This window comes from Lissotriton vulgaris, chromosome 1_1 (assembly GCF_964263255.1).
Source record: "Lissotriton vulgaris chromosome 1_1, aLisVul1.2, whole genome shotgun sequence".
NCBI classification, from domain to species: domain Eukaryota; kingdom Metazoa; phylum Chordata; class Amphibia; order Caudata; family Salamandridae; genus Lissotriton; species Lissotriton vulgaris.
The window spans coordinates 1,012,289,350-1,012,305,811 of record NC_141685.1 but is presented as its reverse complement, the minus strand read 5'-3'; the positions used below and the strand labels follow the sequence as shown (position 1 = coordinate 1,012,305,811).

The window sequence follows — 16,462 nt, the reverse complement described above, 5'->3', positions numbered from 1 at the left end:
ATGTCGGGGCGCTGATGGATGACTTCAAGAACCGTGAATTTCAACTGTGATATCTGGTGATGACATTCATTCCAATGACATGCTATGGCTGACTTAAGGTTGCTAAGCCTGATATTGCTTTTGTGTTCTGTGATTCTGATTTTAACTTTCCGCTCAGTTTGACCAACATAAACTTTGCCGCATGGGCATTTTATTAAGTATATGCAGTTCGAGGTGTCACAATTGCCGGAATGCTCTAGTTTGATGGGAAAACCTTTGGTGGGGTGCATTAAAGTGTTGCCACAGATGACATTGTTGCAGTGGATGCAGTTAAAACATTTAGTCATTCCTTTCCAGTTCTTTTTCTCTTTGTTGGGAGTGTTTAGCAATTCCTTCAGGTTTTTTGATCTTTGATATGCGAAAGTTACACGATCACTGTATACGTTCTTCAAATCTGGCTCATTTTGTACCAAGTGCCAATGTTTATTGATAATTCTTTTGATTTTAGAAGCATCTGTAGAATATTTCAATACGCACACTGTTTTTTGCATGGTCGATTTGTTTTTTGGTGTCAATAAATCAATTCTCTTGATTTTATCAACTTTAGATAAAGCTTGAATGAGAATGTCGTTAGGATACCCTCGTTTTTTGTACTTGACTGATTGTTGCAAGATAGCTTGTTTCGCTTGTTCTCCATCAGAGGTTATACGTTTTAGTCGAGTGTACTGCGAGAATGGCAAGTGTTTTTTCAATGGCTCCGGATGGAAGCTTTGAAAAAGTAAACTTGAGTTTCTGTCCGTGGGTTTTTGGAACACTCTAGTGGTGATCTCATGGTTAGAGATGTTGATGAATACATCCAGATAAGATATTGCATCCTGGGATATGGTGTGAGTGAATTTAATCCTTTCATTTTGAACATTTAGTACCCTGATGTTTTCTTCCAATGTTTCTCTTGGACCGCACCAAATTAGGAAAATATCGTCAATGAATCTTTTGAACATGGTAAGCCCTTCAATCCAAGTACGGTTGCACAGTATGTAATCATTTTCAAACTTCTGCATAAAGATGTTCGCATATGAGGGGGCCCCCCCAAAACCCATGGATGTTCCATTAGATTGATTATAAAAAACACCATTCCATTCAAAATAACTGTGATACAGTGCATACTGCATCAATTCCAATATCAAAACTCTCTGATAGTCTTCCAAGTTACTGTTCAATAAGCTCCATTCCAGAGCTTCAATGCCCTCTTTGTGTGGAATTGAGGTGTATAATGCTACAACGTCAATTGTGCATAGCCAATATGTCTCGTTAGGTGATAATTTGACACTGTTTAACATATTCAAAAACGCAGTGGTATCTTTGATATATGTGACGCCTTTCTGGACCAATGGTTGTAAAAACTTGTCGACAAACTTGCCAATCGGTTCTGATATCGACCCGCAGGCCGAGACAATGGGTCTGTAAGGAGGTCTCCAGGGATCCTTATGTATTTTGGGCAACATGTAGAGTTGCGGTCTCCTGGGAAATTTAAGGTGAAAAAAGGCATGAGTCTTCTGGCTTATCCATTTCATGTTCAAAGCGTGGTCCACAATATTATACAAAATTTTTTGATATTCAATTGTAGGATCAGATGTAAGTGGTAAATAAATGTTAGCGTTCTGAACATGCTCATTCACACTGGATGTGTAGAATTTGGTGTCCATAACAATAAGGGCGCCGCCCTTATCGGCTTTTTGGAATGTGAGATCTTTGTCATTACAGAGGTTTTTGAGCGTGTTCCATTCTTTCGTGCTTAAGTTGGGCTTATTGACTTTGCTGAAGGAAATTTTCTGAATTTCAGACATCACTGACCTCTCGAATGCCTCAAGTGTTTTGTGAGTGGTTGGAGCACAGAAGGTGCTAGGTGGTTTGAATTCCTGATCCCACACTGGGATGAGATCTGTTTGGCTGGTGTCTTTGAAGAAATATTTGAGTTTTATGCTCCTGAACCAGTGGAAACAACATCAGCCGGTTCAACAGACGTGTCACAAACATCTTTTTTAGACATAAGTCCAGCAGCAAACGCCCCTCCAACCACGTCGCAACAAGAAGGGCAAAAAGGAAAAGAAACAGCAGAGGAAATCGCGAAGCGAACACGCAGTCAAGTACAGAAGACAACCTAGTCATTAATATCTCGGAGAAACCGTTGACCTCCATGCAGCTGGCAGTACTCAACAAAGGAACCACATTTGTACCTACCTATAGGTCTAACATTGGTGAGACTGAACTCTCTCTCTTTAAATTTTTCAGGAGCATAAAACTCAAATATTTCTTCAAAGACACCAGCCAAACAGATCTCATCCCAGTGTGGGATCAGGAATTCAAACCACCTAGCACCTTCTGTGCTCCAACCACTCACAAAACACTTGAGGCATTCGAGAGGTCAGTGATGTCTGAAATTCAGAAAATTTCCTTCAGCAAAGTCAATAAGCCCAACTTAAGCACGAAAGAATGGAACACGCTCAAAAACCTCTGTAATGACAAAGATCTCACATTCCAAAAAGCCGATAAGGGCGGCGCCCTTATTGTTATGGACACCAAATTCTACACATCCAGTGTGAATGAGCATGTTCAGAACGCTAACATTTATTTACCACTTACATCTGATCCTACAATTGAATATCAAAAAATTTTGTATAATATTGTGGACCACGCTTTGAACATGAAATGGATAAGCCAGAAGACTCATGCCTTTTTTCACCTTAAATTTCCCAGGAGACCGCAACTCTACATGTTGCCCAAAATACATAAGGATCCCTGGAGACCTCCTTTCAGACCCATTGTCTCGGCCTGCGGGTCGATATCAGAACCGATTGGCAAGTTTGTCGACAAGTTTTTACAACCATTGGTCCAGAAAGGCGTCACATATATCAAAGATACCACTGCGTTTTTGAATATGTTAAACAGTGTCAAATTATCACCTAACGAGACATATTGGCTATGCACAATTGACGTTGTAGCATTATACACCTCAATTCCACACAAAGAGGGCATTGAAGCTCTGGAATGGAGCTTATTGAACAGTAACTTGGAAGACTATCAGAGAGTTTTGATATTGGAATTGATGCAGTATGCACTGTATCACAGTTATTTTGAATGGAATGGTGTTTTTTATAATCAATCTAATGGAACATCCATGGGTTTTGGGGGGGCCCCCTCATATGCGAACATCTTTATGCAGAAGTTTGAAAATGATTACATACTGTGCAACCGTACTTGGATTGAAGGGCTTACCATGTTCAAAAGATTCATTGACGATATTTTCCTAATTTGGTGCGGTCCAAGAGAAACATTGGAAGAAAACATCAGGGTACTAAATGTTCAAAATGAAAGGATTAAATTCACTCACACCATATCCCAGGATGCAATATCTTATCTGGATGTATTCATCAACATCTCTAACCATGAGATCACCACTAGAGTGTTCCAAAAACCCACGGACAGAAACTCAAGTTTACTTTTTCAAAGCTTCCATCCGGAGCCATTGAAAAAACACTTGCCATTCTCGCAGTACACTCGACTAAAACGTATAACCTCTGATGGAGAACAAGCGAAACAAGCTATCTTGCAACAATCAGTCAAGTACAAAAAACGAGGGTATCCTAACGACATTCTCATTCAAGCTTTATCTAAAGTTGATAAAATCAAGAGAATTGATTTATTGACACCAAAAAACAAATCGACCATGCAAAAAACAGTGTGCGTATTGAAATATTCTACAGATGCTTCTAAAATCAAAAGAATTATCAATAAACATTGGCACTTGGTACAAAATGAGCCAGATTTGAAGAACGTATACAGTGATCGTGTAACTTTCGCATATCAAAGATCAAAAAACCTGAAGGAATTGCTAAACACTCCCAACAAAGAGAAAAAGAACTGGAAAGGAATGACTAAATGTTTTAACTGCATCCACTGCAACAATGTCATCTGTGGCAACACTTTAATGCACCCCACCAAAGGTTTTCCCATCAAACTAGAGCATTCCGGCAATTGTGACACCTCGAACTGCATATACTTAATAAAATGCCCATGCGGCAAAGTTTATGTTGGTCAAACTGAGCGGAAAGTTAAAATCAGAATCACAGAACACAGAAGCAATATCAGGCTTAGCAACCTTAAGTCAGCCATAGCATGTCATTGGAATGAATGTCATCACCAGATATCACAGTTGAAATTCACGGTTCTTGAAGTCATCCATCAGCGCCCCGACATGGATCCCGTTAAACAAAGACTTAAAGCAGAGTACTTTTGGATGAAAAAACTGAACTCAGCCCAGCCCATCGGGTTGAACGATCGCATAGAATATGCGTGGGTCCTATAATGCATCGACTTGTTCTTCAAATCCTGGTTTCCCCTTTGAACTTGTTCAATTGCCTTGAAATTTCGTAAATTAATATCTTTTTCTTTGATTTTGGTTATTTCATCAGCCCACTCGGGTTTGATAATGCACGTTATGTTTACGCTTTTAATTTTAATTTGTTATGCCTTCACTTCAGTCCTGGCATCGCGCCAGTTTCTCATGGTTGTTTTGAAGCCTTCGCACTCAGTACATGTGACCGTTTAGCTGCAACGCTATTGGTTACTACCGCGATCATGTGATATGCAGTTTCCCTATTAGCACGCAGCTTGTTAGACTATGGTTATTCAGCAGACTCCCATAGAAGCGTCCACGCGCGTACAAACCTGTAAGTTTTTTACTGTGAACTGTTATGTGAGCGCGTGTATATTCCAGCCTAACAGTAATGCGTAAGATCTTCTCACTTTTCGTATGGTGGAGCCTCCTTGGGCTCGTTTGTTTTGCATCGAGTCAACCTATTTAGAGTTGAAGCTTGGGCTGTACTGGGTTTCCAAGGCACCCTCTTTTTCCGTTTTCGTTGTCAGTGCTAGGCGTTTATATTTTTGTTGATGTGGCAGGGTGACTAATTTGGTCCTGTTTGTTTTCCCTTATTCAGACCCCCGACGAAGGGTCTTGGCTATGGTTTGACCCGAAATGCATTGGGTATTGTGAAACGTTGAAAACTTTGGATGAATTCAACTATTGTGCAGACAGCATAAGATGTTATTATGTTGGAAATATACATCAACAGTAAAGATTTAATCTAAGAATCAAAATTGAAAACAATATGAACTGCAATTAAAAGTAAATAATGCAATGAGAAAACAGTGTTTTCGTGTGAATTTGGAGAGCCCAGTCTAGAAGTTAGTGACCCTAACTTCAACATACATTACATGCTCTGAAGAGCCACCCAGAAGACAGGGAGCAGCCCATAGGTATATACATTATAAATGAGGCTCCTAGTTTTCTGTTTTCACTGACTTTTACAGACAAATACAGACAGAAAACAATGTGTTTCCTGTCTGTGTTTACTTTTAAAAGCGGAAAAATACAGAAAATTGTGCTTCTTGTAAGTGACTCCTCATGCTGTCCTTCATAAATTCTAGGCCAACAGATGAGCAGATAGACATCATGGAGCGTTAAAAATAAAAAATATCAAATGTCCTTAAATACAGGCATATGTTATAACATATTTGTATATAATGCTCATATTTACCTGTGGGTATAGGGTTTTGTTATATTTGGCTTCTTAATTACCTAAAACGTGACAGGTATCAAAGTATGAGTGAATGTTTATTAGTTAAATAAATGCGGAAATATAATTTTTTACGGCTCCATTTATTCTCAAAACATAATATAAATATGGACAATTACCAATAAAATGCCCAAAAAATAAACATGGCTAAATACAGACAGAAATTCTAAAAATAAAAATACCATAAAACAGGGAGCCTTAATTATAAAGGCAGCCATAGTATGCGCTGATAACTCCACTATGGAGTGACAAAGTGGCATACATTATATGACCTTCATATTATATGATCCCCTCTTCAGACTAATATAAAACTACATATATCCAGTGATAACTTTCATGAACTGGGTGGATTTCTTGCATTTTGAGGGGGCGGTAATAAGCATGCTCTAAGATGGCCGCCTAGTTCTGGTGCTCCAGAGATCCCTAAAGCCTTATTAAATTATGCTGCTTTTCTAAAATGTGCTCCCTTTCACAGCCAGTTCCTAGGTGCGGTTCATATCTGGCACGGCTCTATGCAGTCCCTATCAATAGATGAAGTGGGGGCGAGGACATGTAAGTCTCTAAGACCATTTCAATTTTCCCTGTTCCTCCAAGCTTTCATTTCTTCACTTTGGCTTTATCAAGGGATCCATTGCTATTTATGCGAAATGGCCACTGAAACCCCATTATGAAATAGTGCCACGGGAATACTGTGAGCACCAGCGTTTGAGGAGTCAGGAACAGGGGGCAGGGCCTTCTAGGAGTGCAACCATTTCTCAGGAAGTGAAACTGAGAACTACCACGTCTTCCGAGAGCACCCAAAAAATGCTTAATCTGTCTAAAAATCCTCTGAGGGGCTAAACGGAGAACAAATCATCTGTGTCAATTAATCTAAAATGTGGTAAGTGGTCTCATGTGACACCAGCTGTCACATATACCCCAAAATAGAACTTTATATTAAAATCAAAGCATTATTAAACATATGCAGTTACCTTTCACATAAATAAATATATTGGGCACTGGGTGTTCTCAACCAGAACAAAACCCACGAAGCAGGAGACCGGTAGATATATTTTTTAGAGATGAGTTATAAAGTGGGTGGAGGTTTGGGACTCCTTCCCCCAGACCTCTTAAAACGAAAGCGGAAGATTGAAATTTAAATTGCACTCGCGTAGTGCTCACTCTCCCTGTCGAAAACTGGGTATTTCTTAAGTATTCCTGGCCCGGTTTTGGGCTATACAAGAATACATTATTTAGTTGCAAAAATAGTGTGTGAGTTCCCACAAGGAGGTTTTTACAAAGCCCAAGACTGCATTCTGTAAATCCCCTTTGACCTGTGTGATATTGTTCTTAAATCGGCATGAAATTGCCTTCAGTCTGCATGACATTGCCGTTAAATCGACCTGCTATTACGTCTTAATAACCCGTGCCTTTGGACGCCATGTTTTGAAGCCGAGTAATACAGTTAACTGTACCGACCCGGAGGAGGGGCTCCTCTAACTAGTAGGAAATCCTCATCATAATAATCCGTGCTAAATCAATATAATAAACGGTCAAATTCGCTTAATCGGCATGTGATTGCTCCTACATCAACTTGGACTTTCTTTATAATGCACGTAATTATTATGCGCGCCTTAGGCCATGGCAAAATGTTGGAGCAGCGGCAGGCTTCTGCTCATGGTGACAAACAACGATAAATATTCCTCTAATCAAAAGAATCAGACGTGGTATTTATTTCAGAATAATCAAAAGTAAATCCCCTAATGAAGAAAGGCCAACACACAGTTCTTACTGGTTCTATTAGCTGCAGAAAGCGCCTAAAGGCGATAGTGGGAAAAGGTGGGCGCACACTTCTGTTACCTGGACGGGCTAGCGGGCAGAGGCAGGTACTATTCATCTCGAGGCAAAGGAATACACCCTGATACTACAGTGAGTTAGTAACAACTGAAGTGGTTTTTAAATGCATTCCGAACAGCGGTGTAAACGAATACAAACCACTATTTTGCGTAGATTAAGTTGTCATAGGATGAAGAAACCCACTCCAGGCATTTATATCCCAAAGTATCCAGAGAGGTCCAACATGGGATGGGCATGCAGTGTGAACTCACCTCTCGTCCATGGAGTGAAAAAGGAACCCCTGCACCAGAAAGAGAGAGTTCTTGGGAGGGGTATCCAGACGGAGGTCCCACCTCGACATTACAGGGGAGTAATCAAGAGAAAGACCGAAGGGGCATAAGTACCTCGTTAAAATTATCACCGTTTTAGCGGCAGGAAACTGCCGCTAAAATGGCGATAGTGGGCTTGCTAATATGCGTTATAGAATTTCAATAGAAGCCCAGGTTAGATGTCCTGCACATCTAACCTGGGCTTCTATTGGAATTCTATAACGCATATTAGCAAGCCCATTATCGCCGTTTTAGCGGCAGTTTCCTGCCGCTAAAACGGCGATCATGTTAACGAGGTTCTTGCTAATATGCCCCGTAGTCTTAAGGGGTAGGACACCCAACCCCGTCTCAAAACTACAGTGATAGCCTAGAGAGACCAGGAACTGAATATAGGATGCAGAATTAACTTTCCTCACTTCCAAGTGGCAGTGATTCCCTCAGAGAGATTTCAGGGATTGGAAGACAAAGAACACCAAGGTTCCATCTCCAGAGAGAGGCCCAGGACTGTAGGGGCGGTGAAACATAACTGGACTTTCACTCATACAACTGATGCTTCTAGAAAGATGAAGGGCAGGATTGAACTTGAACTGCCAGGCATCCTCTCCCACCCTAGCCCCTTTGAGTCCATGCAGTGAAAGGGCGCAGAGGCCTCTGAGGCGAGTTGAGGCGCACTGACGGGATACTGGCGTTGTCCTTGCCCCTTCCCCATTCATCTACCTTCTTTGCTTGCTGACTCCGTGCCCCTCCTCCATTTGGCTTCTGGCAGTGGGTGCAGGTTGCCGTACACGCCCTGCTGGTCCATCCCGCCAGGCGGCCTCCTCAATGAGGCCTAGTGGGTTCGACTCCGGTGGCACCTCTCAAACGCACGAGGCTCTATCCGAGGCCTCCCTCGGCGGTGGGCTCTAATTCTCGTGTTATTTTTAGCTTCCTACGTGACACCGGAAGTGCACCCGAGCAGCCACGAGGAACCTGATGCAAATACCTGCCCACAGCACATCTTAGCAGGAGAGGCGGCTAATCTATTCATGAAGTAGCTACTGCCACCACCTCTGCCTCGGCCCCCACCAGATCTGGTGCCAAGCTGTCATGGGTGAAGGTCTGGTGCCTTGACCCCACCCTTTGTGGGCACTGATGGTGTCAGTGCTCCAAATGACACAATGTGTGGGCTTGGGGTCAGGTTGATATATGAGAATGAAGCAGAGTCTCTGGAATTGCTCAAACTCCCCCACCAGTGGTCTCCTTGCAGGGACTATAGGCAGCCACCTTTGGACTTCTTCTCTTCTTGCAGAGCCGGCAAGTTTCCCGGGTCCATGTGTGAGTGGCTCTCACCCTGCTGAGGTTTCTGCTTTGCATTCTGGGTGTTGTTCTACCGATTTCATAATGGAACACTGTTATCATGAAGTTGGTCCTTTAGCAAGAAGAAACCTCTGGTTAACTTGCTATTAATGGCTTTACCATACCATAGTTTACCATAGCATTACATACCCAGACCACAAATCTCACACTGAATATTACAAAACATGGACTGGATGAATTGTGTACTTGTATTTTTACTAGCTCTTTGGGTGTTAGCTTGGCCTGCTTCAAATTCCACGAAACAACGCTTCTGGGCATCTTAATGACACCAGGGTTGCATTCCTGGTTGGGTACTGTTTGTGTACTTCACTTTGAACTGACTCACTGCTACCTTGTATTTAGTTCACTTTTTTAGGAGTTTTTGTGAAGCAATATAAATGAACCGCAACATTTGTCACCTCCAAGTGTGAGGTGGGTGCCAACATGTTGCTGGACCAGGAGACAGACAAGACCTATAAATTCTAAGAAAGCTTGGAGCTGGAGTTCACGGACTGGGTCAGGGGTGTTTACACATCGAATGTCCCTTAGATGATAAAGCCTTAAAGTAGGATGCCAAACAGCTGATGTCGGTCCTATGCGTTCGAATTTGGAAGAGCAGAAAGTCACCAGATAAACGGAGCCGAGAACACTACCATGGCATCTGGACTGAGCCTGAAGAAACTGGTGGAAGACTGACCAGAAATCAGGCCTTTTCAAGGATCCTCTGAATTCCAGGAAGCCTTTGTACAGTTTCTGGGAAGTTGTAGAGTGTTCCCGATGGTGTAGACTTGTACATAGATGGAGCTTCAACTAAATCATTACCGTTCCTAAAGACGGATATCAGTAGAGTCACAGCTGCAATTTTTAAATACTTTGTTGGTTGGCCATTTGTTTTAAGGTAGATACATGGAGGTATTTTTGGGTGATAAAAGGCTTCTTAAATTGTGATCTCTCTGTGATCCGGAGCAATGTAGAAACCTAAAGAGAAGAGTGATGTGATCATATCCCCTAAATCTTTGACTTATTAATTTGTGCTTCCTTGTGTTTCTTTTATTTTTGTAGTTGCATTGAAGATTTTCACCTCCCCGCCATGGTCTTTTGGGTTCCTTTTGCATCAACAAATGGCCTCTGCTCACTTGCTTAATGCATTTTTCAGGTAAGGGTCTCCATTTAATTTTTCTAGCCCTTTTCCTTTTCTGCCATTATGCCCAACACGGACTGACGGGATTCTGTGCTCCCCTCCCCAGAGGAGGGATAACTGTTTCCGCACTCTCGATGCCAATGCAAAATAGTTTTAGCATTGGTGGTAATGCTCATATCCTGGGGGAATGGCAGGGCAGTAGATGGCACAGCCAGTAGGCCTGGGTCCGCTTTATTGTAGAAGTAGTACATTTGGCTGAATACCAGCAGAGAGGGAGTTGCAAAGTGTGACTTTACCAAGGGCCCAAAACCTCTTGCACTAGATGTATCATCAAGACAATGTAAAACCAAAAGCAACATTCGATCTCAAAAGCCTTGTGAAGGCAAGACCATTCAGCAACTGGTAGGGCCTCACGAGGCCGATAGGATTCAGTACCTTCTTATCCTAGTTTGAAGATTCAGTCTGAGACCAGAGTCTGGTGTTGTTTTCGAGGTGAAGTATGTAGGAAGCAGTTGATGGTTTTTGTTGAAGCATTAATTTATTGATATTTTCGCACTAGCAACATGTCTTGAAAAGTACAGAAAGAAGGGAGTGGGAGCACCGACAGAGCATAATAGTACATATCTACAACCAGAGTTACATTGATGCATCCAGTCAACACCTTTGCTTTAAGAATGACCAATTACCAATTGTTGCATCGTGATTTTCTTATTTATTTTACCTGCCCTTCAATGTATGCCCCGGTACGAACAATTTATGAAATCATCTAATTTGATTGAAAGTAAAAGCTATGGGGTCTTTATCTGTGATTATATTAACTAACACGTTTTATTAGTCTAGTGTTATAATTGTAAGACTGTTTTTTAAAAATGAACTTGAAAAATGCTTGTAAATGAAATTGTTTGACTTTTATGATTCTTTTGTTTTGAATCGAATAAAGTTTTTGAAACGAAACGAATTACCAATGCAAGTAGGCGAAATATCTAGAAGAGGGGGTCAAGGGAAGGGTAGAAAGAGATGAGGAAGACAGAGGAAAGAGGTGGGTTGCGTGTACAAGACACTAAAGATGGTAAGACGGGCAGTGATTGTCCCAAAACCCTCCTCAGGAATTGACCCATTGTGGTAGTCACTTATAGAAGTGAGACTGGGATCTTGCTTCAAGGTGGGCAAACCTTCTGGCTAGTAGCATATAGTAATGGATATGGCACATGGTACATGTTACGGCTTGTCATATGAAGCAGGAACGATAATAGAGTCAAAGAAATGTACAAGAGATCCTGAGGTGCATTAGTTAAGATTGGGGTGGGGGAACCCTGGGTGAAGACTCAAACACAGAGCTGGTCTCCGCCTAAAAGGAATGCTTGAAAGGCCTTGAGAGCTAAACAGACTACACCATGGCATGAGGTTGGTTCCAGCCTGAGGCGGCTTCACAAATTAACCCCCAATCATGTCAAAAACGGCTAATTGATCATTGAGTTTATCTATGATGCGTTCATGATCAACCATGTGACCAGACATGACCATCTTCTCCCTGAACTATTCTAAGTATGTTGCAACCTGTGGTGATTGCCAAAGCCTGAGTATGAGTAATTTTGCACCAGACCATGCCACTGCAAATCACCTCCTACAGCTCACAGTCATCTTCAATATTGGACCAGTATAGCTGGCAGGGGAAAGTGATAGCTACAGGAGAGTTCAATAGAAGACTCTGGGGCATATTTACAAGCCCCTTGCACCGCCAATGTGTCACTTTTTTTGGCGCACCGGCGGCACATTATGCTGCTCCATATTTACAAGGCCACGTAAAGCCACCCTTCGTGGCGTTTCTTGGCCTAGTAAATACAGCACCTTTTCAGGCAGCACTTTGTGTGAAAGAGGCGTGCAATGGGTGTTGCTGCAGGTTTTCCCACGCAACACCCATGGATTCTGCCGCATTCCCAGATTTACGTTTCGTAAACGTGAAAATACGTCAGAATCCTGTGCCTCCCCAGGGGAGCCTTAAAGGAGGTGCTAGGAGGAGAAATACTTTTATTTCTCCTCTTTTTTCCTCTTTCTATGCGTGCTGCCATAGAAAGAGGAGAAAACCTCTTGCGATTCATTTTGAGCTGGAAGGTGTCCCTCGCTTCACAAAAACAATCAATCATCCCTGCAACACAGACAAGGGTGCCTGTGTTGGCGTATGGCAGCAAATTGTGCACGAGCACAGGGGAAAGCTCAGGGATTCAAAAAATGTTGTTGTAAATATGACACATCCCTGTTCTTTGAAAGTAACGCAGCGCAGCCAAATGGCTTGCAGCACTGTGCTGCATTACTTTCTTGTAAATAACGCCCCTATTTGCAAACAACAGTGTGCTAGGTTGGGGCAAGACCACAAGATAAGCAATATATCATGGGGGTTATTTACAAGCCCCTTGCGCCGCCGGTATGTCACTTTTCCCATATTAAAAGTGATGCACCAGCGGCGCAAGGGGCTTGTAAATAAGCCCCCTTATCTCTGTTGTCCGCACCTCCAGCAGATCAAGTCCCCACTCGTATAGGCTACATGTAATTCATGCTTGAACCAGTGCACTCATGCATTATTTTAAAAATTCCTGTAATTTGACTCCAGCCGCTGGAGTTGATGTATATATGTGTTGATTTATACATGTATATACCGTGTTTGGTGTGTCCCAGGCAACACCCTCGCCGCCCAGCTTCTCGGTACCACAGTTTCCATCCAGGGTGAAAGGGCGTGGAACGCTCAGAAGAGGAAGGCGTCACACACGCGCAACGTACCCTGTCGCGGATCAGTGGTTCCGCTTCCTGGTTTCTAAGAACGGAGGCCGCGCGCCGAGAACAGTTAATTTTCTGCAAAAGTGTTGAATTCAACAAGCCAGGCGCGGAGGAGGTGAGAGCTGTGAGGAGGGGGCGACAGATAGTGCACGTCCTTCATTCCACCGAGGGTGGTAATTTTACCATCAAGTTGACTGGAAAAAAAAACACGACTGGCAGTAAAGTGCTGCTCATTTCAGAAGGGGAAAATAATGCGTCACTGGATTTCAGCCAGAACATATCCAGCTACAGCAAACGAGACTGTCTTAAAATGGTAGTATTTATCACCAAAACACGACCAGGGTGAGCTGGCCTTAAATAGAGTCAAACCCTCAGCCGGCTCAGGTACAGTGGCAGGGAAATGTTGTTCCCGCATCATGGCTGACACTGACCCTTCAATTATCACATGTATTTCTGGCTGGTGGTATTTTCTGTCACTGAGATAAGCATTTACTGTTGTTGATAAACCACTGAATTAACTTATTAGCGGTGCTCTAAGTGGGCCAGGGCCTGCCAGGACCGGGTCCCAGCATAGGCAAAAAAATCGGCAATGCACGGGGCTCTCTATTTCTATCATTCACCAGCTGAAGAATGAACACCCTACCTTCCTACCTGCCTGCACCATGCTAGTGCTGCAACCCAATGTCACCAGAAGTCCCTTTTTAACAGTAAGGATTAAGTGTTAGGTGGCTACTGTTGTTTAACGCTGGTGTTTCATGGCCGCCCTAAAGGATTATTTAATTTCAACAGAATAACAAATGTAGGGGCATTTTTACAATGGAGGTGAAAGAGCCCGGCGTTAGCCTCCTTGGCTTAACGCAGCGTTCTGCCACTTCGGAAACACAGGGCTGTACCATATTTACAACAATATTGTACAGCTCTGCGTTTCCCACTGCGCTGGCACTAAATTTAGCTGCCTAGCGCAGTTGGAGGCACCTTTGCACCATAGGGCAAGGGTGTGTGCATTGCAGGGGGACATTGTTTATGTGAAGGAAGGCATCCCTTCCTGCACATAAACAATCTTTAAACAGTGTTTTGTAACTTCTATGTGTGCTGCCTAATGCAGCACACATAGAAGTTGCAAAACATAATTTTTTTAATATGATTGTTTATCTGCAGGAAAGGACACGTTCATGCACATAAACAATCAATGGTGTTTTGCTGTTTCCAGAACTCATGGAAACAGCAAAAACAAGGAGAAATTAAACATTTCTCCTCGTTTCTAGTTTTCCCTGGTCTTAATTTTGGGGCTGCCCCATATTTAAGCCACCCTTATAAATAGGGGGCAGCGTCAACTTCAATGGGTGTTGCAGTGGAGCTCCCACAGCAACACCCATTACCCTCCCCCTTCACGATAAGTATAGCGTGAAAGGGTGCCTTCTTTACAAGGCAGCGTTAAGCCACGTTAAGTGGATTATGCTTTGTTCTCCTCACTTCCGGATTTCAGAAGGGCCCTCAAGATCTGCCTGCTCGAAGGAGCCTCCAGGATCTGCAAGTGCCTAGATAGCTTGCTGGAGGCGATGGCCTGCTAGAGGGGTAAGTATTCGCAGCACAGGCCCTTCAGTCTACTTGCATTTTCCGTTTAGAAGTGAGGGATTCACATGGCCTTTTCCTCCTCCGGTAGGTTGATTTTAATTCGTTTTTCTACTTCTGTTATATATGGGTTCTGAAAAACATTAGATCATTCACAGACAAAGGCGGATCCTAGCAAAAGCAGTCACACATTTATGATTACAACAGACATTTTCTCCCATACCCTATAAAACACCTATACTACTTGTCTTTACCAGTTGAAAACTGCCCTGATTTGCAAATGTGGGCCTCTTTTTAGGTCTCGGCCTGCCAATGCGCTTGCGCATTGCTGGCAGAGATTATAGTAAGAGCAAAAGAACAGTCTACCAACTGCGGATTAGACACAGTTCATGTGAGTATGCGCATGCAGGAGGCCAGCCCCGTCACACCACCATTTGTCTGTGCCTTGTGGTAAATAAATTAATTACCCCGACATAATTTCTATACATTAACAAGGATCATATATCTAATGAGAGGCAGAGTCCGTGGCGTCCGTTTCAGAAGGGCTTTATTACATTCGCTGCAGCCAATGGAGAATCGGATTCCATCACCACTAAGGTTCAGGAAGGATCGACATCTAACGTTTATTCACAGAGTACATCATTTATAGTACAAATGTACATTAACTTGCATAGAGAAGGTGGAGCAAGTGAAAGAGAGAGATAAGAACACATAGGCGTGTAAAAGGGCGTACATGTGGGCGTTCCCTTGGTGAGTCACAGATGTGCCATAGGTGGGTGGATACCTGGAGGTGGTCTGCATGGCTTGGATGGGGTCATGGAAGGGGTCTGAATGTCCAGCTGGAACCTTTACCCTACTTGAGTGCGTAACCTAGTCATGACGCGTAACAGACGTGTAGCTGGAGGAAACAGGAGGGGGTTGACTTTTGTGCTAGTAGAGGAATCTTGGATGTCAGAACGACCTGTACCTCGAGTACTATCTAGTATCTTTAGTTTCGGAGAATATATTATCTAACTTAAAGGTCGCTCGGGCAAAGGCTATTCATCACTGAATGCTGGTATGGGCCTATATTCCTCCATGCATAGCATGGGGGCTGTGAGCTTTCTATGGATGCGAGCTCTGTAAATCACTTGAATGGAGACAGGAAGGCTAGGCCCTATCTTCTGCAGGCTGAATATGTTTATCCTTTTCATTAGGCAGGAATGCGTTTCTGTGGAGCAGAGCAGATAACTGTAGGCAAAATACTGTCTTGGCAGGCCAGGCCGGGCACCTCTCGGCTGAGCAGGAAGTAAGGGAGAGGTCAGGAATGAATAACTAAACTGCATCTTTCAGAGCATTCGGGAGGCTGAATTCGGGTCCTAGCTCGACTAGGCCACAAAAACGGGTGCATCTTATAAAGACGTTGGCAACATAGGCTTAAAAGCAGAATTATCGTTTCTAACATGGAGGGCCTAGTAACTGACATGTTAACGTTGGACGCAAATGCATATGCGTCTTCATTTCGGCCATAGAGGGAAAACGCATGGATGTCATACATGTGCATTGAACGTTGGGGTACACGATAGGGGACATACTTGGCCATATAAAATTCAATTTTCCTCATTACCTCCTTGTCCCCTACGTTCCCTTCAAGTCACATCTAATTGCATAAGACCTTGTATATGGTCATACTTCATCATTAGCTCATCTTTTCTCTTCTGGATACGTGGATGGGGAATACAGGCGGTGGCGCACAAGCCGCAAATCGCTGGGCCACATTGTAGACAGAGGCAACAACTGAACAGAATAAGTAGTGCTATTCCTATGAATGACAGTACTTTCCATCCCCATGCTGCTATTACATTCCAGAGCCAACCGGACCAAGTCCATGTGCCTGGGTTCTG

General features: G+C 43.1%; 1 protein-coding gene across 2 annotated transcripts in view; it reads right to left on the bottom strand.

The window, feature by feature from the left end:
- LOC147748414 (hepatic lectin-like) overlaps positions 1–8,660 on the bottom strand; it is a 156,058-nt gene extending 147,398 nt beyond the window's left edge. Inside the window, exon 1 of one of the 2 annotated variants that reach the window (XM_086961264.1) lies at positions 8,477–8,660. In XM_086961264.1, coding sequence (XP_086817390.1) covers positions 8,477–8,561 — 85 coding nt within the window. In that variant the 5' untranslated portion in view covers positions 8,562–8,660. The remainder of the gene's footprint in view (positions 1–8,476) is intronic. The other variant, XM_086961272.1, reaches the window with a different exon arrangement.
- Positions 8,661–16,462: the final 7,802 nt, after the last annotated feature.